This window comes from Styela clava, chromosome 7, assembly GCF_964204865.1.
Source record: "Styela clava chromosome 7, kaStyClav1.hap1.2, whole genome shotgun sequence".
Classification (NCBI taxonomy): Eukaryota; Metazoa; Chordata; class Ascidiacea; order Stolidobranchia; family Styelidae; genus Styela; species Styela clava.
This window is the reverse complement of record NC_135256.1, coordinates 21,510,391-21,535,920: the sequence shown is the minus strand read 5'-3', so window position 1 is coordinate 21,535,920 and position 25,530 is coordinate 21,510,391. Positions and strand designations below refer to the sequence as shown.

The 25,530-nt window shown below is 34.6% G+C and overlaps 2 protein-coding genes and 1 long non-coding RNA gene across 3 annotated transcripts; all 3 read left to right on the top strand.

The window, feature by feature from the left end:
* The first annotated feature begins 3,280 nt into the window (after positions 1-3,280).
* LOC144411635 (NXPE family member 4-like) lies at positions 3,281-10,570 on the top strand. The gene is made up of 2 exons (XM_078114479.1): positions 3,281-7,626; positions 7,949-10,570. The coding sequence occupies exons 1-2, from the start codon at positions 6,959-6,961 to the stop codon at positions 8,940-8,942; spliced, it is 1,662 nt and encodes a 553-aa protein (XP_077970605.1). The 5' UTR covers positions 3,281-6,958; the 3' UTR covers positions 8,943-10,570.
* A 19-nt stretch (positions 10,571-10,589) lies between these two features.
* Positions 10,590-11,668, top strand: LOC144425126 (uncharacterized). Its single transcript, XR_013477278.1, has 3 exons — positions 10,590-10,681; positions 10,967-11,072; positions 11,308-11,668. It is a non-coding gene; the product is annotated as an uncharacterized LOC144425126 (long non-coding RNA).
* A 123-nt stretch (positions 11,669-11,791) lies between these two features.
* LOC120328290 (uncharacterized) lies at positions 11,792-16,117 on the top strand. Its single transcript, XM_078114478.1, has 4 exons — positions 11,792-12,675; positions 13,847-14,052; positions 14,971-15,125; positions 15,733-16,117. Exons 1-4 carry the CDS (start codon positions 11,872-11,874, stop codon positions 15,939-15,941), a joined length of 1,374 nt encoding a protein of 457 aa, XP_077970604.1. The 5' UTR covers positions 11,792-11,871; the 3' UTR covers positions 15,942-16,117.
* The last annotated feature ends 9,413 nt before the right edge of the window (positions 16,118-25,530 follow it).

Sequence of the window (25,530 nt, the reverse complement as noted above, 5' to 3'; positions counted from 1 at the left end):
AAGTTGCACTCATGGGGTCTCGTCTTCCTTTCTATTCCTATATGGCATGGTAAATCGAATATTTTGCTCGTTCATCTATCTATAGACTATACCTATAAAATGATCGTGCATGATATAACCACCCAGCTTTGAAATAATCGTAGGCCAGTGGTTCTCAAACCTATGTCGCGCCCCATTTTTGGAGGTTGTCATGTCTCGCGCCCCACCTCAAACATAACTGGCTAACATAGTCAGGTTTATTTTTTTCAACTAGTAAAATAATAAACAAAAATCTACGAATAACAAATACTGAGTTGAAAATACGTGAATAGAACGTAAATAATGAAATAAATGAAAAGTTTGGAAATGCAAATACCCAAAATAAGGCGGGCAAGATCAAATCTAACAACTTTTAATTAGCTTTGGGCCCCATCAAAAAGTTGTCTACGTCCCCCGTGAGGGCGTGCCCATTGTTTGAGAATCACTGTCCTACGCAGTTGTGCGTCAATTATTATTGATGAAATATCGGCGTGGACGAGGACTCCGGTATATTGGATATTTCCGATAAGAAAGTCGCGTTCGTTCCACGGCAGGACGATGGACAACTGCCAAAAGCCGTAGAAGCATCAACCAGTCAGCCTTCTTATATCGAGCAGCTGACCCTAGTCATGATTATCGCTAGTACTATACTATTCGTCTCCGATGTACATATCAGCCGAAAAGTGGAATAATAAGAAATATAGAATTTTTTGAAAACTGCAATGTTTTGCCACACAAGAAGCAACGCTTAAAACTAGTTTTTGGATTTTCATGTTCGTTGTTTTATTTTTAGCTTTGCTTGTTCACTAAGCGAAACATTATCTAATCCATTAGATCAGGGGTCGGCAACCTACGGCCCGCGGGCCGGTTTTAACAAATTATAGTAACAAAACATCCGTTTTGACAAATATATTCTTTAGACTAAATTATATTATAACCTAACAATTATAAAATTCACAATTACTCGTTTAATGAGCATATAATTTAAATATAATTAAGCAAATGGCAACAAAACGCAGAAAAGTTGATGTTAATTGCAAAGGGTTCAATGGCGCTGAAAATATTCAAATGAAATTTTATGAAATGCAATGAGGGAATAAATCTATATTCTATTCGAGAGATGTATCACTGCTTAATTATTATTATAAAAAGTACCATCCGTTCGGTTTTTCAACTTTCTAAAAATATATGCGGCCCGCCAATGACTTGCAACCTTAATTTTGGCCCGCGAGCGACAAAAGATTGCCCAGATATTTTATTTCGTCGTGCATGAAATATTGTAACGACACAGGTAAAGAATTATAATGATAAATACTCAAAATATACAGTATTTCCGCAATTGAAAAGGGACCGCGAAAGATTACCAAAGTCATCAGCGACACCTTGTTTGCCGAGTTGAAAAGCAGCATTGACGTTAAACAAACATCGAAAAAAAAAAGTAAGAATATATTATCCTGACTTGCTGAGTGACCCAATTCAAAAGACATAAATTAGATATAGTGAGGGTCAACCAGTGAAAAAGTGACTAAATTTCTCACGAAAGGTGCGGAGTTTCTCGCAAGAAACAAAGAGTATTTTTGTCCGCAGTTACATTTAGGTACTCGCTACAAATACAATAGTGTTCAACTACCGAACTGTTCCAAAATGCTGTACTAGAAAAGCGATGGTATAATTTGACAACGGCAATCACTTCTAAAATCAGACCGAATGAACGTATACGATTCATAACATACGCAGGTACGGGATTAAGCCCTTTGGTGCCCTAAGCACTGAAGACTTTGGTGCACCCTCATGTGTAATTTAATTATAAAAACAATAAACCACATAAGTGTATTATCCATTAAAAATAATCACAACCAACAGTAAATAAAACAACTTTCACGAACATTTTTAGATTTTTTAACTGTCGTTTACTGTCTATAATCAAAACGATGTAATTTGCGGACGTTTCGAATTTCTATTCAGAAAAACTTCATCAGGACATGAGACTCTATATGATATATCGGCAAACACGCAATATCGGGCCAATATATCGGTTGATCTCTAATCCTGAGGGAGTGTAACAATAAAGATGCACGCCTCCAGTCTCAACGTCAATCGAAATACAAAGGATACAAGTCACAACTGTACTTAGAAATTTTACCGTACCGGACCACCTCGTAGTCTACCTCAGGGTGGTTTAAGGTTGCTAGGTTGAAGGACCACAACAACTTTTGAGGAGGTCTCGCGGGCCGCAAGTCGGAGAAAACCCAAAAGTGATCGAAATATCGCGAGTTTACTTACTTTTAATTTAAAAAGCAACGAGAGTCTACCGTTCTAATCAGACTATTATTATGTTGCATGGGTGGTGTTCTTGTAAAGAAGATATATAAAGCCTTCAGTTATTACTAACGACTAACATACCGTTATTACTTATCGATTTTAATCGGTAAGGATGTTGATAGGTATTTGTCTGTCTGCCTGTCTGTCTGTCTGTTTGCCTGTCTGTTAGATGCACGCGATATCTCACGAAAGCAAGATCGAATCTGCTCCAGATTTGTCAGACCAGGAGCCTATTGATTTTGGATGAATTATGTCGTTAATTAGAGAGTTATTAATCAATTAGTGATGAGACACAAGGTGTCACTATGGAGTAAAAGCGCTGTTTTGTGGATCCTAACTTTCGATCGATAAGTCTTCGGTCTCTGACCGATATTCTCGTTTAATTTAATTAAGTTAATTCCCGAAAATTACCGGCGTATTTTGTGCATCTCGCGTTTAATGTCGCTTCAGATTATATTCTTTCGTGACAGATATTACTTGAAATCAAACCAGACACTGTGTGATGGGCAAGGAAATACCTTTCCGCCGTGTTTTTCCTTATGTCATTGGTCCAATTGTTCAAGATAAAAGAATTTTTTTAAAACAAAAATGAAGCAGCAAGGAGAATACTAGAAAGAAAAAACAACAACAATTTATTAAAACGACTCCTAGGCTTATTTCGTGTCAAAAAAAAAGTTTCAGTGTTTATTTTCTAATAAAGAAGGTCAATATGATACTTGAAGACAAAAAATAAGCAAATATTTTGAAGTTTGAGTGGTCTGGTGAAATCGAAATATTTTAATAAACACCGATAAACTATATAAAATTCTGCTCTAAAATTTCTGTGGTGCCCTACTTTGCTTGGTGCCATAAGCACGTGATTATATTGTTTAACGGTTAATCCGGCGCTGAAAATACGTACCACTCTAATATTCACACCCGGTGTAATAAATTGTCATATTGCCCTGGGCTAATAATAACGAGCTTTTATTTTTGAAGACTGTCTGTACCTTTACTTTCCTATTTCGAATGTGGTTACGAATGAATAATTTTGTGAGTGATCGATACGGTAACCTACTGTTTTAGGTGTTTTAGTTTTGTTTTATTGAGACCAGCTATAGAAAGGTGTTCGGATTAAGATGATTGTTACGCTTTGGACAACGACAGTTGCTCGATAGCTTCATTTAATCCCCAAATAGTTGACCGTTGTACAACCGGTTTTGGCAATTTAATGAACTAGTTTGACAAGAATTTATTGTTACTATTTCGAGAAAAATTAAATATGAGCTTTCGGGAGTTTTTTTAAAGTGACCTTTTACAGATGAGAGCCACGTTTAAGAATTCTTGCTCATTATTTTTGTAATTCGGCAGTAATCAATTGAAATTTTATGGCACATATTTCGAATATAACTGTCACGCTGTGCCAACTCTAAAATGGTGTCCACTTGGATTACAGTGTTCCACAGATGTTGATATATCCTTAAAATTGTAATTCGGCAGTAATTAACTGGAATTTTATGGCACATATTTCGAATATAACTGTCAAGCTGTGCCAACTTTAAAAAGGTGTCCACTTGAATCACAGTGTGCCACAGATGTTGATACTTAAAATTACCTTGTGGACGTGTTTTTTTCTTTATCATGCTCTGACGGGAGGTGTTCTCCAAATCCCCATAAACAACAGTCTATTTGACTGGATACACTCGAAATGTATTAGGGCTTGAAAATCTTGTTACAGTCGCTCAGGGATCGCAAAATCAGGTCGAACACAATAACACTCGCGAAAGAGTTGGTGAGGTACGAAAAAGCCGGTAATTGTAGTGTCACTCGGATATAAACAAATGTAGTACCAATAGTTTTCTAAACAGTAAGAAAACAAATAATTTGTACGCCTAATAGAACACGAAACAATTATAAGTCCATGTTGGGCGATCCAGAACTGCTGACAGCGCAATTAGCATAACGCGACAAAGTATATACGGAAGAACGCAAGTGAGAACATGCGGTTTTACCCAAAGTCAAAAAACGAATAGTCTCTTGCGACCTAGTGGACAAGCCCATGAGTACGTGTGTTAATGATTCAATATGTTAATCAACAATCATAACAATAACTTTATAACCGCTACGTCACGTAAGAGTTCTAAAGAATTACAAAAATGCAAGATTTAACTCGAGTTGACGTTTACGGGAGTTTTGGTTGTTTTGATGTATTTCTATTTAAATAACGAATCATTTTACGAATGATATTAATTATTTAGTTATGCAAACTGTGCTTTCGTTAAAGTCATTTTCAATTTTAGGGAGCGTCAGAGTCAAATACTTCTAGTTCTAGAACGTGAAATACTCGTATACGGACATCAATGCCACCATATATATTTTTGCTAATGATTTGGTTTCTGCGAGACTAACTACTTATCCTTCTTCTATGCTTTTGTGCCGGCGGATCGGTATGCATATAATGCAAGGATGCTGTATCAAGAGTAAAAATGGCATAAAAGCAATGGAAAAATACCTGCACAGATTCAATAAAGAAAAACAAGAAATCCCTTGGATAGCAAAAGCAGCTAACTTAGTCCTTACAAACAACAACTTCATTTTTGACGAGAAACATTACCTCCAAATTCAAGGAACGGCAATGGGAACAAAATTTGCATCCAAATATGCAAACATTTTCATGGCAAACCTAGAATCTGAACTATTGGACAAAACCTCTTTCAAACCACAATACTATTGCCGCTTCATTGATGACTGTTTTCTCATATGGAAACATGGTAGAGAAAGATTATCGGAATTTATCACTTAGCGAATTCTTTACATCCAACCATCAAATTTACAATTGAATGCTCACCAAACTGCATTACGTTTTTGGATGTTAAAGTTCATATAATTAACGACAAGTTGGAAACTGAAATTTTCAGCAAAGAAACCGACTCCCATCAGTACCTTTCGCCGTCTTCTTGCCATCATAGACATGACACGAAAAATATTCCAAAAAGCCTATTCATCAGAATAAGAAGAGCCTTTTCAACCAATGAATTCTTTAATAAACATGCAAGGATCATGAAAACATTCCTCACGACAAGAAAATACAAAAAAAATACAATTAATTGACGACGCGATACAATATGCAAAAGAACTTGACAGAAAACTACTTTTAACCCCAAAAACTGAAAGTAAAAAAGAAACCTTGCTACCGTTCATCACAAGTTATCACCCAACCCAACCAAATATCCGAAAAATCTTTTCAGATTACCAATATATTCTGAACAACAACGAGAGACTAAAAGAAATTTTCCCCAAGACTATCTTATCGTGAGTGCCCTATCTTATCGTAAGAGACAGATTAGTCAGAGAAAGATTGAAATCAGAAACACCAGTCAAAAAAAATCCTGGATTTTTCAAATGTGGCAGGAAGTCATGCAGCACTTGCCAACATTCCGAAGAAAAAAAATTGCAACAAGCAGACACAAGGACGTAGAAATGAAAATTAATCAGAAAATTACTCGCAACTCGGAGAATGTCATCTACCTAATAAGCTGCAAAAAGTGTGGCATGCAATACATAGGAGAAACGGGAAGACATCTAAAATATAGAATAACTGAAAATACCAGAAGTATTAAAACCCAAAAAAAAAGATTTAGTTAAAGGTGCCCATTTCAGCCAACCGGGACATTCACTTATCATTGGCATTGAAAAACTATTCCACAACCACATTTATAGCAAAAACAAAGAATCTTATCTTATTCATCGCTTCGGAACACATGAGCCACAGGGGATGAATATTAAGCAAGTTTAAAGCAATTACTAATCTTTCATTCATTGTGTAACTCATCCTTTGTACTTAATGTTATTTTCAAGGTTGAATCATGCATGCCAGATATGTCGTCAACAGACAAACAATAAATATATTATAACTGACTCAAAGACGACTTTTCTGGTCAGCATCATTCAATGCTGAGAAACACGAAACACCATTGTTTAATGATTTGGTTTCTGCGAGACTAACTACTTATCCTTCTTCTATGCTTTTGTGTCGGCGGATCCGTATGCATATAATGCAAGGATGCTGTAGCAAGAGTAAAGATAAATATCCTAAGTAATTCAAGAGTCTTGCTGCACACTAACACAAATATATTTCCGTAACGTTTCGTCGTTACAGAAATATATTTGTGTTAGTGTGCAGCAAAACTCTTGAATCACATAAGACCATTGTTTAATTTGGACTTCAATTGTTCAATATAAAACAAAGAGAGAGATCTCATCAATGTCATCTCATTTCAGTCACCCGCTGTTATTTAATCAAGAATTCACTGATTTTATTGATTATTTAACATCCGTAACTCCCATACTCCTATACTGATTGATTAAATATGTATGTAACCGCTTTTCTTGTTGTAGTTGAACTATGTATGTCTGAAGAAGTCTGACCTTGGTCAGACGAAACGTTACAGAAATATATTTGTGTTAGTGTGCAGCAAGACTCTTGAATCACTTAGTTATATATTTTTTTGTAGTATATTCGCATACACAAATACGTCTCTATTTGTTACGAACTCCTAAATATTACCATTTCCACTTTACTTACAATACATTTTTTCATTTTTTTTTCATGACATAGTAAATAAAATTAGTTTTTGCAATGCCCGTGAAACAAATTTTCAAATATTATTTGATATTTCTTATCGCGTGTATGGTAGTGTATTCACTAAATCGATATCGCGTTCATCCCATATCGGTATTCAATTCACGATTCAGAAATGATATCTTATCCATTGACACATACAAGACCAACATGAATGGTGGCGTGGAAGCAACCAAACCTTCAACTTGGATTGATTTATTCCCAGAGTTAACTTCTTTGGAGTTCTCTATAAGCGAAGAAAGACTTGTTAAGTTTCAGAGAAGCACTTGTGCAAATACAACTGAACTTTTATTTCAAAGCGACAACTATTTTCTAGGTGATATTTTAAAGGTCACACTAGTAGCAAAGGACTATGAAGGTATTCAAAAGCCGTATGGTGGCGATTACTTCAGAGCCGTTTTACGCCCCGAAGGCAAGGCCAAAGACGGAATATCATGCGCGATTGATGACCAAATGAACGGTGTATATTTAATTCAATGTCTCTTGTTGTGGCCGGGAAAGTCCAACCTTCATGTCCATTTGATGCATCCGAGCGAGAGCGTGCTTTTTCTGATGCGAAACACAACAGATACAACTGGTGGCGTGAGATACAAAACTAATTTCGTTGACTCCAACGGCCAAAATGAATCATCTATCTGTGCAATGGAATTTGGAAACGAATACAGGTATTTCAATTTTATGTCGATCTATGTTTGAGAATAACAAATAACGAGTATATAATATATATATATAAATATATATATGCGAATCACCTCTTAAAATTCTTAGATAAATAATATACGTTGCGACAGGTTCATATAGCAAGACAAAAAATATTTCGTTTTAAAATCATTACATTACATTAATACATTATTTCCAATAGAAATTACCGAATCTTTATGCGCTCAACGTCAGTATTTACAAAATTTTATGCAGATTTTCGATTTATTATCAGTAGTATTCATTTTTTATTCAAAATTACATAAAAAATTTTTTTTTATTTCACAGCATCAATCAACTATGCAACTATTCCAATGCTAAAAATGGAGAACCTTGGTATTGCGTTAAACCGCCTTCGGGTGAATGTAATGAAATGGTTTGGCAAGTCAATGACAAGAGGGAAGTGAATATAATCTCAGATGTAGAGAATAACTCGTTCTATGATCCCCACCGAAATTGGAATATTCGTATTCATAATGGCAATAGGCAGATTTTAGTTGATGATAGCAAGAACTTGATGAAAAAAGACAGAAAAGGACGTTGTGATAAAGAGTATGAGAGCAGCCTGAATCCAAGTGCGCCAACTGGATTTATTGAGAAGACTAAATGGAAGTCACTGACTTGTTACAATTCCCAATACCACACACAATCCATGATAAAGTGTTTAACAAACACATCAGTGTATTTTGTTGGGGATTCAACAATAAGACTTTGGTATGAATTTTATCGAAAAAAGTTTAGGGCGGAAGAAATTCTTGACAAGATAAAAGGATCATGGTCTTGCTCCAGAATAGCAATTAACAAACTACATAACATAACATTATATTATAATTCGCACGGCCCACCTTTAAGAAATCCAGGCCCACCAATTACCCGACCGTATATCACTGATACACTTGACAAAATTCAAAGTACCGGCAATAAAATTGTAATACTTTTCACCATAGGATTTCACTTCCAAGTTTTCTCGCCCAGAATACTAATTCGTAGAATTAGAGTTATTAAGACGGGTTTCCTTCATATCCTGAAAAGAATTCCAGGCATTCGAATATTCGTCAAAGGGTTTCACACTCATACTGAAACCAAGCCTGTCATACCAAGTGACTGGTTAAGTTATCGTTTTGAAGTAATTTTACGAAATGAATTCAGCGAAATGAAGAACGTTACCTTTTTAAGCATGTGGGATGCTGCTGCAGTACTTAAGAATCAATTCATACACCCAAATGGCATGGAACAATTATTGTATGCTGATATATTTCAATCGGCCCTTTGCAAAATTTGATTGTGTTGTGCGCTAACTTCCAAATGGTATGCAATTCAATTTTGGATAGTTTACTTCTCTATTCAATCAACATGTCATTGAACAAAAGGTTATATATGTAAAATTGCTCGGACATTGTAAAGGTATATGCATAAAGAAATATTTACAGTAATATCAGACCACGATTGTCAATGGGACCAGTGTTCGAATGTTATGTTCATAGAATACTCACTTCTCAAAATGATGGTCGATGAAACCTCAATATATATACATAAAGTGTTTTTGCGAAATTTGTGAAACTTTACCATATATATAAAGCAACGTCTGAACGCACATTAAATCGTTACATATACCCTACTTTTTAGAAAATATGCATTACGTTAAAACACCACAACTAAATCTCAAAGTCAAAATAATCTTCATAGACTTTAAACCTCAAAAAATCAATTCAAACCTTCAGAATATAAAATGTTGTTTACTACAAGTTGTTTCTAATTTAAACCTCATTTTGTTTCTCGTTTTAGTTTATACTTCATCTACAGATGCCTAAACTCAACTGCCTCATCGCGATTCCACCTCATATCATGCCCATCACTGTTTGGGGTTGCTCAATTAATTTTCCATTCTTTTATCATACCGCCCCCTGAATAAAAATAAGAAATTGAATACAATTAAATGTATGGCTCACTTATCATACATACATGCCTGTTCCCATAAATTATTTAACCTTGAGTAATTATATCAACCGATTCCGATGTTAAAGAGCGAAAGAAAAATATCTTTATAAAATTGCAAGAATATTTCTTGGCATGTTTATATGATATGATGCAAATTTATATACGCAAAAAATTTACCAAACCAATTCATCATCAAATCAAAATATTCACCAAGATGAGAATTTGGATAATTTCCTTGAAATTTTGTAAACGACGATGCAAATATCTACATTGGGGTATTTTGGCATTGACTTGGTATCTCATTATATTTTGGTTGCATTTTCATTTCTCTTGCAATCCTTTTAAATATGGATGTACTTGTTGGTGGCCCTATTTATATCATTTTCATTTTTTTATTATTTAATCTTTAAATTTATTCAATATTTTCTTGAGAAAAGCAGCAATTTCAATCTACAATGCATTGACTTACTTATTTGTATCATACCAAAATAAATTCTATTACTGTTATTAGGTTTATTAATTTTGTTCTACAGCATAAGAATATTAATATCCTTGGCAGCAAGCAATGTTCCCTCTAATTTTTGTAGTATGTGTGCGCAGAAATTTTGGTGTGTGCGCACTTTTTTGGAAATGAATAACATTTGTGCAAAAACCAATGTAGAAATTTTGGCGTTCTAACCGCGTAATAAGTGGGCTTATTAAGAAAATTTTGGTTATTCAATAAGTTTTTCTATAGATTGTGAATGCTTTAACGGGGAGCTATATGTTATCAGTAGATAACAATGAACATACATGGAAAATAATAAATGAAATTGATTGTAACAGATGGTTTTATTTGAATTCAAATAAAGGGTGAAAAAAGAACATTGTTACATTACATCGAAACGTCTGTGCGCAGTAAATCTATGCGTGTGCGCAACCTCTGAAAGCTGTGTGCGCGCGCACACGCGCACACCTTAGAGGGAACACTGGCAGCAAGGATGTTTATGTATTGTGCAGGATAAATGCAAGATCTTACTGATTATTGGCCAAACATGCATGTTGTATAAATTTATATATATTTACCGCTCGCTGGTGTTGAAGGTAATGGCATTCGACCAAGTCACTTTTGATTGAATGAAGCAATTTTGATGACGTTTTTTACAAATTTCTTGCAATAATATTACGAAATTAATTCGGATAATCAAATAGTAAATATTTGCCTGTATAACATTGAAAATTCACGGAAAAAAAAACTTGATACAATATTTCCAAATCAGTTTCGTAACGAGAATATTATATTACATGTACGACATACATAAACTTAATATCAAAAATAGATAAGTAAAGTTTGTTGTCGACGTTACATTAAAATACAATATATTTCAGGTGTTCTTCCGAATGACAACAGACCCTTGGCATCTGTGTGTGCGGAACCTAGATATGTACTTGCGAAAACTTATCGTTGAATGCCGGTCTGTTGAGAGTTCATTAGGTAAGTTGGCTGTAGTATACAACTGTACTAAGTCTGCTTTTCTTAATTTTAATGAATAAGTACAGGCTTCTGAATATCAATATAAAGGGATTTGTAAAGAACTATTTGTTGTTAAAGATGTTGTCATATCATCTATAAAAGGTGTTGTTTCTATATAATTTGACGACAACAAGACTTATGAAGAATTAAACTATTAAAGTTTCACATGATAGTTCAGAAACTTGTTCCTTTCCAGGTGCTGCTAATTTCAAACAATGAAAGGGATGTCGTTCATTGTGTCTGGCAATGCAATGATAATTGCCCCGGGGCTAATGATATCGCCAGTTGGCAGTTTGTGAAATATGGAGCTTTTCAGTTTGATTTTTCGAGTGTGTACTGTGTAGCATTGTTCATTCATTAGAGTTATCTTGAATTGCTGTTTTAATATTTTTTTCCTACTGAAAGCGTTGCGTCCAGGAAGTAATTGAGAGCGTATACAACACAGCTTTCAGTCGTCACGCATAGCCTTTTCTATGAAGTAGACCGCTGACATTTTAAGTTGAGCTTGGCATCCAAAAGGTTGAGACAATTACTTGAAGGATATATCACAAAAGTTACGGGCCGTATTGTACAGGCAATACCAGAACTCAGTCAGACAATTTTCATCGCCTATGATGGCTTTCGATGAGCAAGAGGTCAATTTCAGTGAGGTACCCACAGCTCAGATTTATTATTTTCTGTTTTTAATGAATTTTTTAGTGTTTCATAATTTTGATAAATGGCATCAATCTTTTAGTTATGCTATCTGTGTTAATACAAAATGCGTGTTTATTCTTCGGGAGCATCCAAACTCAAAAACTTTTTATCCATTCTATTCGGAATTACTTTTGGAGCAATATTTGTGCTGCTTCTCGCAACGAGTTCAGTTCCGACAACAACGTTGCAGAACATTAATTTGATGTCAAGAAATGTAAACAATGGACCGATCACGCCGACACCTAACGCTTTAGGTTACCTTGTAACCGTTCCGAGGTTGGAGAAGATTACGAAGAAACATCAAGTTTTAATTAGGGACGGCAACATACGGGTAGCAAAATGGCCTAAAAGTACTCAGTGGCCTAAACCTTGGATTAGAGAACCGCATGAAAACATGGATGAAAGTCCTGCAGACTCCAATCCTATGAAAGGAAGTTCGTTTACCTGCCATATTGGAAAAATAGCAAGTTCTTTAAAGCCAGCTCTACCTCGGCATTTTACTTCACGAAGATTTCACGTCTTACCAAAAAGGTATACTGCAATGTTGCCAAAGTCGGACCCGGCACCTTATTGTGGAACCTCTGGACTTCATTTTCCGCAAAAATTACTTCGGCAACAAAAGACCACCCAAGAAATATGGATGTTATTTGTTGTGAAAAGTGCTCCATCTTACGAAGAAAACAGAATATCTGTTCGTAATACATGGGGATCTTCATCTAATTCTAATAAATATGGTATATTTGTGTTGTTCGTGATAGGAAAAACGAATGACGAAACAGTAAATATTAACTTGCGAAAAGAAAATCAGAAATTTGGCGACATTCTACAATGCAATTTTCTTGATGAATATCATGCTCTTCCTATCAAGGTATGACAAACAATCATATATAGATAATGTAGCCTACATATATATATATACCTTATGGGCCATAGTTCGAGTTTCCATGAACTTTATCTAAAGTCATTCAGCGGAGACATAACAAACTTTTATTATTGGATATATATTAAAAGATATTATCCTAAAATATATTAAGAAGGATCTATTGGGATAGTTTGGATTTATTGGTATCTCTTACAAAACAGTGTAATGGAGTACACTAATAGCCATTCTCCGTTTGGTCTTAAATTCCACAGGACTAATTCAGTGGTTCTCAAACTTTTGAGGCCGCGCCCCCGTTTCATAATTTGCCAAGTCTCGCTCCCCACCTTAAAAATAACTAGCTATAACAATAAGCTACAAATAACAGATATATACTGGGGCGAAAGTATGTTTTATTTCAAAACAAGTTGAAAATACGTGGATGGAAGATAAATAATGAAATAAATGGAAAGTTTTGAGCATGTTTTCAAATGCTTCATCAAGATTTAGTAGCAAATATTTTTATTTTTAATTCACGCCCCCTCAAAAGATTGTCTACGCCCCCCTTGTGTGGCGCGCCCCACTGTTTGAGAACCACCGCGGTCTAATCGTTCAGAATATAGTGCTACCACGAGGCTGCGTTCTGCAATTTACCATTTGTTGATTCTTGTCGAACAGTAAATTTGGTATTTTTGGTTGATTATATTTCGGCAGGTATTTTTTGATAGTCGGCACCAAGATAACACCAATAAAATATGAAACGAGAATATCGGTCAGAGACCGAAGACTTATCGACCGAAAGTTAGGGGATCCCCCAAAACAGCGCTCTTGCTCCATAGTGACACCTTGTGTCCAATCACTAATTCATTAATAACCCGCTAATTATACGACATAATTCATCCAAAATCAATAGGCTTCTGGTCCGACATATGATGAATGCACTTGCAAAATCTGGAGCAGATTCAATTTTGCTTTCGTGAGATATCGCATGCATCTAACAGACAGACAGACAAACAGACAGACAAACAAACAAACAGACAGATACCTATCAACATACTTACCGATTAAAATCGATAAGTAATAATAAATCCATGAAATGACGGATATATTGATTTCATGGTGAGGCATCTTTTACATAAATAGTCTGAACTCTAAGCTTGTGCATATACTTTGAATTAAGGTGTTGTCGACTTTCCGATGGATTCTAGAACAAGAGTTGAACGTTAAATTTGTTACTATGACGGATGATGATTGCCTGGTCAATTTACCTCGAATGCAATATTTCATTGATGCTAACGTTACTACTGACCCGGATTATCAAAAGAAGGTATATTGTGGATTAAAACTCCTTCACGATGGAAAACCACACAGAGAAGAAACCAAATGGTAAGTGCATTATTCTTTCTCAAAAACGTTCGGTGAAATTAAAATGCAAAACTTCTTTTTTAAGAAACCTAGTATAACAAATGTTTTACTGAATTCTTGCGCACTAAGTAGATACTGGAAAAGGATGCGATTTGTTTTTTTCAGAATTGTGAATATTTATGGTGATGCTATACTATACTGAATAGCAATACTCCTTTCCCTGCGCACGCTTCAGTAATCAGTAATTTATTTTTCCACCAATACTGAAAATACGCAACATATATACGAGCAGAATAAGATAAGGATAGTATTTACAGAGTGGATGGAGACGCTGAAAACCAGTACTGGTTATCGAGCAGCGACACCTAGTTGTCATTCATTTCATAGTATGGGGATGTCTATACAATAATTGTTACCTTCACCAGTACTGCTTTGGGGACTCAATATATAATCTGTTTTGTCCGTATGAGCTTAAGTTATTGCTTTCTTTTCTTGCTCACTTTTACACTAACAGCACATGCATCCAGTGGCGTTTTGGTTCTGTAACCCCGAGGAATTCACATACAAGCTATTTCTCGGCATTGCAATCTGTCTTCGAGAAAAAACTGTTATAAATATAGTAGAAAGTTTGCAGCTGTGTCAAACAGATAATTAACTAACCGATTAATACAAAAACCATTAGTCCGACTGTCTCTTTGCTAATTAGAACTTTTAGTTCTGGGTTTCAACGTTATAATTTCGTTTCCCTGAAAATTAGGACATGGGCGTTGCTGGTTGTTTCCGATCTTGGGTCCCGGTTGAGGACATTTTGGGATGAGACAGCTCCACTCATTAGCAATTTCATATAACAAAGGTTATATCCCACATAGTAGCTCGCTCGCTACGTTACGGATTATTGTAATTATTGACAAAGTTGTAAATAGCGACATTTTCTTATAGGGCATTGACAATTGAGCAATATTCGGGAGATTATTTTCCAACATTTTGCCATGGTGGTTTATGGACTCTTTCTCCACGTTTGATGAAAGGGATTTACTGCTTATCAGAAATAACAGACTTTAGTGATTTCTTTCTGGAAGATGTCTTGTTGACAGGTATGATCTAATTAGTCTGAACAAGTAGAAATCTTTAATCAATGCATTACATGCGAATAATTTGATACCCTAGTAAAAGTCGCAAAAATAATTTCAAACATCAATATTTCGTTTACCTGAAACTGCATATATTTTGGGGCTGTTTTGCAAACACTGATAACTCATTTTTGCTGATCTGTCCACTTTTCAGTTTTATTTATCCTTGTTATCTCACAATAAACACAATCTCATGTTGTCACCTCGTACATCTGCTCTGGACGAAGCTGTTTGAACGAGCGGAATCTTCAATTATCATACAATAAGATTAGATCATCATCATTATCAGTTAATAATTAGGCTAGAAATAATTATAAAATTTGTGCTTTTGGTAACGGCGTCTTGCATACTGCTTATACCTAACTTTTCGCATATATTCATGGGTTGCATTTAATCAAACTCGGTATCTTGATTTGTTTGAATAAACATTCCACATGTTCCAAGTATAGAATATACTATTTAATAAGTAATACCAAGACATCAGATTGTTGAAAATAGGTGATTCAATTGAGTGGATTTTAACATTTATTTATTTATTATATATATTTATTGCTGCAATGCATTCATACAGGTATTCTGCGAGAAAAGTTAAACTTCAAAGACACTAATATTAAGCAAATGGTTGAAAGAAGAACACCTCGCAACGAGGTAATGTTGTTTCACGTCGGAAATGATAAAAAGTATAAATCCTCTGGATCAAGAATGTTATCAGAATGGAAAATTATGAAAAAACGATGGGAGTCGTCGGTGAAAAAAATATATGAACAACAGACACTGTGATTTTGACTCATTCAAGTCATATTTTTATTACTGTTTTGTATTTATATATATATCTGCAAATATTTGAAATGCTCAATTCGTCCGACGGTTAATTTAACGGTGAAGTTGTTTACTTTTTGGAATGAAATAAGTGATATTTTATACAATATAGTTATCTCATTTTTGAATTATGTTAATATTTTGCAGCTCGGCTTTGATTGTTCTAATCTAGAATCTAGAAGTTTGGAAAATTGATGAGCTATGTTCATTGTAGTGATTATGGAACCGCAAAAACGAACTTGAGTTTGTTAACAAAGTTGTTAGCGCGCTTCGTCGGTGCCGAACTTGGCACTTTGCCGCATCCAAAAAGTCGCCCAAACTTAGTGTGGCAATATCAAGTTATTTTGTGGCGAACAAAGAGCCAGCAATCTAAGCAAATCAATAACAGATATATGTCCAATACCTATGCAACTCAATTTCCTATTTTACACAAATTTGTTCAAAGCAAGGTCGCCACATCTCAACTAAAAGTTGAAAAAAGTTCTGACAGAAATTTTGGTAATGACCACTGACGCACTGAGAGCTATATACAAGTTTATCCTGACGACAGAGATATCCGGTAGCGGTTGACATGAGACTCGAAATAGCTCAAACAACTCCACAAAGGAAACAAATATAATTTTAAGGGGATTGCACAAAGCAAGATGTTTTGGGAAAATTTCTCATTATATATATATATAGATAGAGTTGGCCACTGGGGAACCCCAAGGGCCTTCATGATATCTAAAATGAGCGAAGTGAAGTTATTTCTTGTTGTGGGGGGGTATTTCGTTGGAAACTATCCAACCAAGTTCAGGGCCAATAATATTTACAACGCTATGATTTCAAGTAAGGAAAATCAGCTGCGAGATCAGAATATATTCAATTTGGATTGGAATTCGAAAATTATTTGTGCTTTGTGAATAGCAACTGATGTTATTACAATATATTAGAGAATATTGGAGTTAAATTTTCAAATATTTTAGAGAACGAGAAATTGAAAAGTTGGATCCTGCACGCATGTCTGCCGAATACAATGAACCCTTTTTCCAATTAAGTTTTTTACCGTTACTTCATCGGTAAAATATTTTTTTTACGTATCACATAGTATGTTTGCTGATCCGTTTCAGTCAATTGCATACTATATATCAGTGTTTCCCAATCTATGATAGGTCTCGGCCCAAAACTGGGTCGCCCGAATATATTTTTCTGTCGCTTGTTTTTTCAACAAAAACCTACAAGTTACTAATTTTATTTTTTAGTAAATTCAATTTATATTTGGTATTGAAGTGTTGCTCAATAGTAATTGTATATGTAGGGAGTATCACAGCTTAAAACCTTGGCAGCATTTATTTTCTCATGTAAATCCACGCCACGATTTCAAAACCTCGCTGAGGGCAAACGAGCGCAGCTTCCTCACTTTGAGTTAACTTTTGAGGAAATAGATGTTATGTAAAAATGATTGTTTTATATTAGTCATTTAATTTTGGGGCCATAAAAGTAACACATGCATTTTAGTATTTGAGCATATCCTTGGGTAGCGAGATTTTACAAAATTTCATATTTTGAAAAGTGGGGTCGCTTGAAAAGAGAGTGGGGTACCACAGAAACACATTTTTGATTTATACTGAAGCTATTTTATAAAAAGCGATGTTATAAGATATTTATGAAAAAACAACAATACTCAAAAATGGTGCTGGCCGTGGTAATATAGATAATAAAGCAAGATAATAAAGCAACCTGACAATAACATAATCACTCAAACTATTTTTACAGTTGCCATAGCAATAGCACTTTGGTCTCAGAATTAACAATACTACTCCAGTAATGCCGTTTAAAAGGATGTGTGAAATCGTAAGATTGGGTGATTCTTATTCGCTAAAAGATTTGTTTTGAAAAACATGATTTTACGATTAAAGGAGTATTCAATGACGTCAGTGCGCGGTTGAAATTACGATCGGAATCGGAAAGTTGTTTACTTTTTGGAATGAAATAAGTGATATTTTATACAATATAGTTATCTCATTTTTGAATTATGTTAATATTTTGCAGCTCGGCTTTGATTGTTCTAATCTAGAATCTAGAAGTTTGGAAAATTGATGAGCTATGTTCATTGTAGTGATTATGGAACCGCAAAAACGAACTTGAGTTTGTTAACAAAGTTGTTAGCGCGCTTCGTCGGTGCCGAACTTGGCACTTTGCCGCATCCAAAAAGTCGCCCAAACTTAGTGTGGCAATATCAAGTTATTTTGTGGCGAACAAAGAGCCAGCAATCTAAGCAAATCAATAACAGATATATGTCCAATACCTATGCAACTCAATTTCCTATTTTACACAAATTTGTTCAAAGCAAGGTCGCCACATCTCAACTAAAAGTTGAAAAAAGTTCTGACAGAAATTTTGGTAATGACCACTGACGCACTGAGAGCTATATACAAGTTTATCCTGACGACAGAGATATCCGGTAGCGGTTGACATGAGACTCGAAATAGCTCAAACAACTCCACAAAGGAAACAAATATAATTTTAAGGGGATTGCACAAAGCAAGATGTTTTGGGAAAATTTCTCATTATATATATATATAGATAGAGTTGGCCACTGGGGAACCCCAAGGGCCTTCATGATATCTAAAATGAGCGAAGTGAAGTTATTTCTTGTTGTGGGGGGGTATTTCGTTGGAAACTATCCAACCAAGTTCAGGGCCAATAATATTTACAACGCTATGATTTCAAGTAAGAAAAATCAGCTGCGAGATCAGAATATATTCAATTTGGATTGGAATTCGAAAATTATTTGTGCTTTGTGAATAGCAACTGATGTTATTACAATATATTAGAGAATATTGGAGTTAAATTTTCAAATATTTTAGAGAACGAGAAATTGAAAAGTTGGATCCTGCACGCATGTCTGCCGAATACAATGAACCCTTTTTCCAATTAAGTTTTTTACCGTTACTTCATCGGTAAAATATTTTTTTTACGTATCACATAGTATGTTTGCTGATCCGTTTCAGTCAATTGCATACTATATATCAGTGTTTCCCAATCTATGATAGGTCTCGGCCCAAAACTGGGTCGCCCGAATATATTTTTCTGTCGCTTGTTTTTTCAACAAAAACCTACAAGTTACTAATTTTATTTTTTAGTAAATTCAATTTATATTTGGTATTGAAGTGTTGCTCAATAGTAATTGTATATGTAGGGAGTATCACAGCTTAAAACCTTGGCAGCATTTATTTTCTCATGTAAATCCACGCCACGATTTCAAAACCTCGCTGAGGGCAAACGAGCGCAGCTTCCTCACTTTGAGTTAACTTTTGAGGAAATAGATGTTATGTAAAAATGATTGTTTTATATTAGTCATTTAATTTTGGGGCCATAAAAGTAACACATGCATTTTAGTATTTGAGCATATCCTTGGGTAGCGAGATTTTACAAAATTTCATATTTTGAAAAGTGGGGTCGCTTGAAAAGAGAGTGGGGTACCACAGAAACACATTTTTGATTTATACTGAAGCTATTTTATAAAAAGCAATGTTATAAGATATTTATGAAAAAACAACAATACTCAAAAATGGTGCTGGCCGTGGTAATATAGATAATGAAGCAAGATAATAAAGCAACCTGACAATAACATAATCACTCAAACTATTTTTACAGTTGCCATAGCAATAGCACTTTGGTCTCAGAATTAACAATACTACTCCAGTAATGCCGTTTAAAAGGATGTGTGAAATCGTAAGATTGGGTGATTCTTATTCGCTAAAAGATTTGTTTTGAAAAACATGATTTTACGATTAAAGGAGTATTCAATGACGTCAGTGCGCGGTTGAAATTACGATCGGAATCTGTAACGATGGATTTGGTTCTATTGTTAGTTGTTACTGTCAAAGCCAAATTTCTTCCTATAAACATATATATATATTCGTCACGCTCATAACCGAATTGCGTAAGTCATTTTTGGCGATTTTGAGTTTTTTTTTTATAAAATAGGTATTTATGTAATGCTGCGCACCTGTCTGTTAACTCAGATTTTATTTTAAGAATTCCGAAACCCATAAAAATGGAGATTTAGTATGACATGCACATTTGTGCAATTGTTTCGTCATAATGAATTATCATTGTTACCGCAGGACTATTGTGACGTCACAAAGGCAAAATACCCTCGGCAAAGTATTTTCGAGTTTTTGCATCTCGGATTCCAGCTTAGCGCGTATTAATTTAAATTTATACTACAGTATGGGAAGGCGTGCACTCGTGATATCCACTGTCCGAGTTCAATTCACCTTGGTTGGCTTTTATATTGGATGCATTACTGTTTTATTCTTTATATTTAATCTTAATCTTCTTTCGGTGGGTGTGCAGAACGTGTTATATTGATGAAATATATATTTTTAAACATAAAAAATAATGTAATTGGAACTGATTAGCTATTTCGGAGATTGGACATTGTAGATACTGAGAATTAAATTCGTTTTTGGAATGTTCAGTTTTCAGGACTGGTGCATATAGTAAAGTTGCAAAATTGCGTATGTCCCCAAGTCATAGACACATTTCTGCCTAAGTCACAGTGCGCCATTATGACGTCACTTAAACTGCGTCATACAAATTAACTTAAATCCGGCTACGATCAAAAAATTAAACCATGGCAAATTATTGACTCTCAATGGCATAACAATATCATTAGGAAGTTTTTTACGTTTTTCTCAAAACTGCTAAAAATGACTTACGCAATTCGGTTATTAGCGTGACGATATGTTCATTGGAAAACATAAACCGGGAGTCAGTTTTACAAATATTGAATTCTAGAAAAAAAAATTCATTCATCTTTTTCTTAGTAACAATGCTCCTAATTCTTCTCAGGCGTCGTTTAATCGGATTTTCCACTATATAAACTACGTACGCCAAGTGCGGTTCAAACTTGGCCATTCGTTCTTTCTGATTAAATTAGTGCGGCTGCAACTCTCTCTGCAAACTAAATGAGGGAATACAAAACACACTATGATAATGATTCAGTCGATTTACTAGTAGTTATGCGAAATTCCATTCCATCTCATGCGGACGTGTTCAATCGGCTTTATGTTGATTATGGCTTAATTAATGGAAGTATCTTCGATACTCCCGTAGCATGTTTACCAGGTTAGGGTTATTTTTATGTTGATTTTCACTTAATTTAGTTATGTTACGAGTTCGGGGACTTTCTGTGTTAGCCAAGTGTATCAGACAACTTGATGTAAAGTAGACGAACAATAATTAGTTATCTCCGTATTGGTACACATACAGTACTTCTGGAGCGCCGTATTCTCTTGGTCAGAGGGTGGTGGTGATATAATTTGTAATCGTTCAATGATTATCATTACCTGTAAATATTACTAAGGTTCCTGAATTTTTTAATTGAAAAAGCATCAGTCTTATTTCATATCTTTCGTATTTAGCCTGAAACGATCTTTTCTTTTAATAATTGATAATATACATGCCGTGGAATTAAAATTTACCTCGAGTACGAAAAATGCAACGTCGTTGGCACGAATTTGCATCGGTGTATTGGTACTTCCCAAGCACATTGGATGAATAGGTCGCTTCGGGTTATCGAAATTAGTAGCATATCCTCCTCTTCAAACTTTTGCCTCGCACTTCCAGAGGAATGTGTGATAGGTCATGACTTTCGAAATTTGTATTGAAACTTCAATAATATTTTAATTTCAAACAACATCAGGCGCAGCTACCCAAAGATGAGTTGATTTTTGAAAGCATTCCTCATTCAGAGTCATGTTATAATGAGCAACGTGTTGTAACTTTTAAAATCAATTTGTTTTGATGATTTTCTTAAATGTAATTCTGTGCTATTACAAAACGTGCCTTCAACTGAAAATAGCAGTAAATGTAAATTGAATGATAGCGCCGCACTCGTGAGACAGATTACGGACGAACTAGAACAGAAGAAAGCAAAGTATTCAATACAGTATTCCTAGTGTATTGACAGAAGATTAAAATAAGACAGTAACATAATTTCCGTCATGGGTATGTGGAAAATAATTTTAACCCATTTACAGCACGCGCAATTTTTTTTTACTATAGGCGATAGTATAATATTACCGTTGCATTTGAGTTCGTCGTTGCGAAGCTTATACTAGTTGTAGTTTAATGTCACAGTGTTTACAAATTGGTGTAGTAATTTGGTATATTTTTTTCTTTTGTGAATTGGTTTTTAATATTAACTTCACGTATAAGCTATAGATGTAACGAGATGAGCTTCAATCAATATAAACCGGGCGGAGAAGAGAAGTGAGGAATAGCAACAGCATCTGAAAATTGTCAGACAAGGCCGACACAATGCGGCTTGTAGTATTGGTTTATAGATTTTTTTCTAATCCTATTGCAATCTCAAGGGGATCATATCTATCACGAAACTTTCTGCCTTATCCTTCGACAATACAAATAAAAGTTGTAGATGGGACTCAAAACAGATTCATTGTGTTTCTGTTCAGGGTTTATTTCAATGATAATTGCTATATCATTAGTGGTGAAGATATGGTCGCAATTGTCACTTGGATGGTATCTCCACAGAGGCCTATTAGGTTGCCATATATAGACAACGGATTTAATTTGCAGTGCTACATAATATGTACGTCAGTGCTCCTGAAAGTATCGCTGAGTGATGTCTAAAACGATGAGCGATATCAGATGATGGCTAGAATTTATTCTCAGTTTTATGAAAATGGATAAATTAGGGATGTCGTTTTTTCTAAAAAAGTCCTATATCCATGTATGATATCTATATTTTCATTTAATCATGTGAATCCTTGTATAATAAGTTTACATTTTTGTATGTTTTCTCAGCAATTAATATCCAGAATTTATGGAATTGGTATTGATGTACTAGAAAATATTCAGACGAGAGGAAATTAGCTGTACCGTAACGACCTTCTGTTGAAAATGATTTCATTTTGTTGTTTGTATTCCGAAACCCGTCAGACATGACGCCGAGAGAGCGAAAAGGCGTAAAAATTTAATTATTTAATTCTGCTTAGCTGTAATTGGTATTGATTTCTTGCTTAATTTAACATCTCAGCGCCGCGAATGTGTACATTATTCATTCAGTTTGCGGTTTTTTTCGTCTTCACTTCAGAATTAAAAATTTCAAGTTAAATACATTACTATATTGTCTAACTATTTTTATGGCATCGTATACGAAACAAGAAAACTGTTACTTGCATACAAAAGCATACTTATTAATAACGAAATACGATATAGCTAACTAAGCTTATTTTTGTTCGAAGTATAAATTTCAGTATTTTCATCGCAGTAGTAAAAAAAAAAACTGAATGACTTTTGAGTGATAAATTCTTTCTGATCTTGAGTGAGCTTGCCTTGATATAAGGAGGCGGCGACTTACCATGCAGATGCATCGGTGTTGGCACTAAAATATAATTATTAACGTCAATGCGCTGGGCTCTGTCAGAAAATCAATTTGGTCTATAATTTGAACCCCCTTCGTTTGGATGGATGATGGATAAGGTCTAAATACGTCAATTAATTTGAAACGCTAAATGTAAATTAGCTGTTGCGGTATTGTAAATAAAGATTCAGGGTTACTGACGTCACGAAAAGGAAACGACGATTTGAAATAAAACGTATAAAAACGATATTCGAGGAGAAAACTTCAATCATTAGAGTTCAATTCATGAAGAAAAAAGCAGATGACTATTGAGAGTTCTACTATACAGAGCAGGAATCATCAAAAGGTCAATTTTATTATTAAACTGATAAAAAACTCCCGACTGGAAATAAACTTTTCAGAATAATTATGACGTTGTTTGCGGAAATTGTTTGTCCGTTTTCCAAAAACCGGCATTACTACATAGCATCTTTGGACCGCACTAGTTCGGGAGATATATTCTACCACATTGGTGAAGATGTTGGTTTAAAGAACAACGCTACGCGCACTTATAGAACTGATACAAGCAGCCTGGGCACCTTGGTGGAAAATTTAGAATGTAGACGACTTTAAATAGGGTCATTAATATTTAATATAAAGTGCGATACGAAAAGTGCCCTATCGAAATTTTGTGACATTTTCGACAATATAAAGGATGTAGAACCGAAAGTACTGAAATGAGTCAAGCAAGTAGGAAACAGTATTTTGATATGAGTTATCAAAGAATCTTTAGTTTGTGTATGTTGCAATATTTATGACAATAAAAATACTTTTCAGTTTCTCACAGAAAAACAACTAGTCGAGTTATGCGCATATTCTCGAAATAGAACTATATGTTATGACGCTATGACTTGTTATTCGTAGAGTAGAATATAAACTGTATAAGGTCATTGTACTATTTGATAAACCTTCTTATAAAGACGAGAATAAAATAAAGGAGAAAGGTATAAAGAAAAAAATTTTGTTCAGACTCCTTTATGTCTATATATAAAGCTTACTTTTTTCCCTTCGGTTCAGCTTTTGAGCATTGGTTTCTTTATTACAATCAGATAAATTATCAAAATTATATAAGTAAATATATAATATTCAATCAAATAAGATATCATTTATTATCAGTGATAATATTTTCTCCATTTTTTATGTACTAGAGGTGGTGGAAATTTGCGAAGCTAATATTGTCATTTCTACTACAATAAATGCCACTGGTTATTTCTACTGGGCTGTATGCTGTTTATTATGAGCTGTACTTTGTAAATTAGTAATTACGGTATACAAATAACTTTAATCGGCAGAATCGGAACTGTTCTGAATAACGATCGATATTTTATTACTCATGAGCACATATTTACAAGCGCTAGAGTTCTACTTGACAATATTACTGTTAAATACGGCACAGAAAAGATTAATTTACCAATTACCGTTGGGGATTATGTGTATAAGACAAACTCCCAGTGTAGTGGTTGTGTGTTCGAGTTACCTGTTTCGTGCTGTGTAGCTTACATTTGGTGACTGGGCAAAGTTGCAAAATATAGACATTTTGATCGAAGACACCATAATCGCCACCAATATAGTTTATTCATGAAAACATCTAATTAATATTTAACACTATCAACTCTTGAATAGTGTGAAAACAAGAAGGTGGTTTTTGTACTTGAAGATTGAACTCTTAAAAGAATAAGGCGCCGGGTTTTTGAAACAAAAGGTCCGAGTATCCGAACAAAAGGTTTCTGTATCAACGATACTAACCTTATTGTTTGAAGAAAAATAGTGTGACTATATTTTGACATAAAATCGATTCTTATATAATTAGGCTTTATCAATGTATGGTATGCATCAATTTCATCTGTTGCTGTCAATGGGTGAATCTATAGTTTCAACTGGAAAATTGGCACGAGTGAATTGTTTTGAGCTTATGGGTATCATCGCAATTTATTAAGTTAATATAACTATCAATAGAAGTTACGCGAGACTAACTTCCAATCCTTCCTTAATGCCTTTGCGCTAGCGGATCCATATGCGAATATTGCAGGGATGCTCTAGCAGAAATTTACATGACCATATTATGCAATTCAAGAGTCCTGCTGCACACCAACACAAATTTATTTATGTAACGTTTCGTCTGATTTACTTAGG

Bases quoted from the DNA above. Each gene is read 5' to 3' on its own strand.
- LOC120328290 (XM_078114478.1), top strand. From the start codon at position 11,872: ATGCGTGTTTATTCTTCGGGAGCATCCAAACTCAAAAACTTTTTATCC. The intron at 12,676-13,846 runs GTATGACAAACA...CTTTGAATTAAG, and splicing joins ATCATGCTCTTCCTATCAAG to GTGTTGTCGACTTTCCGATG. The intron at 15,126-15,732 runs GTATGATCTAAT...GCATTCATACAG, and splicing joins GGAAGATGTCTTGTTGACAG to GTATTCTGCGAGAAAAGTTA.
- LOC144411635 (XM_078114479.1), top strand. From the start codon at position 6,959: ATGCCCGTGAAACAAATTTTCAAATATTATTTGATATTTCTTATCGCG. The intron at 7,627-7,948 runs GTATTTCAATTT...TTTATTTCACAG, and splicing joins GAATTTGGAAACGAATACAG to CATCAATCAACTATGCAACT.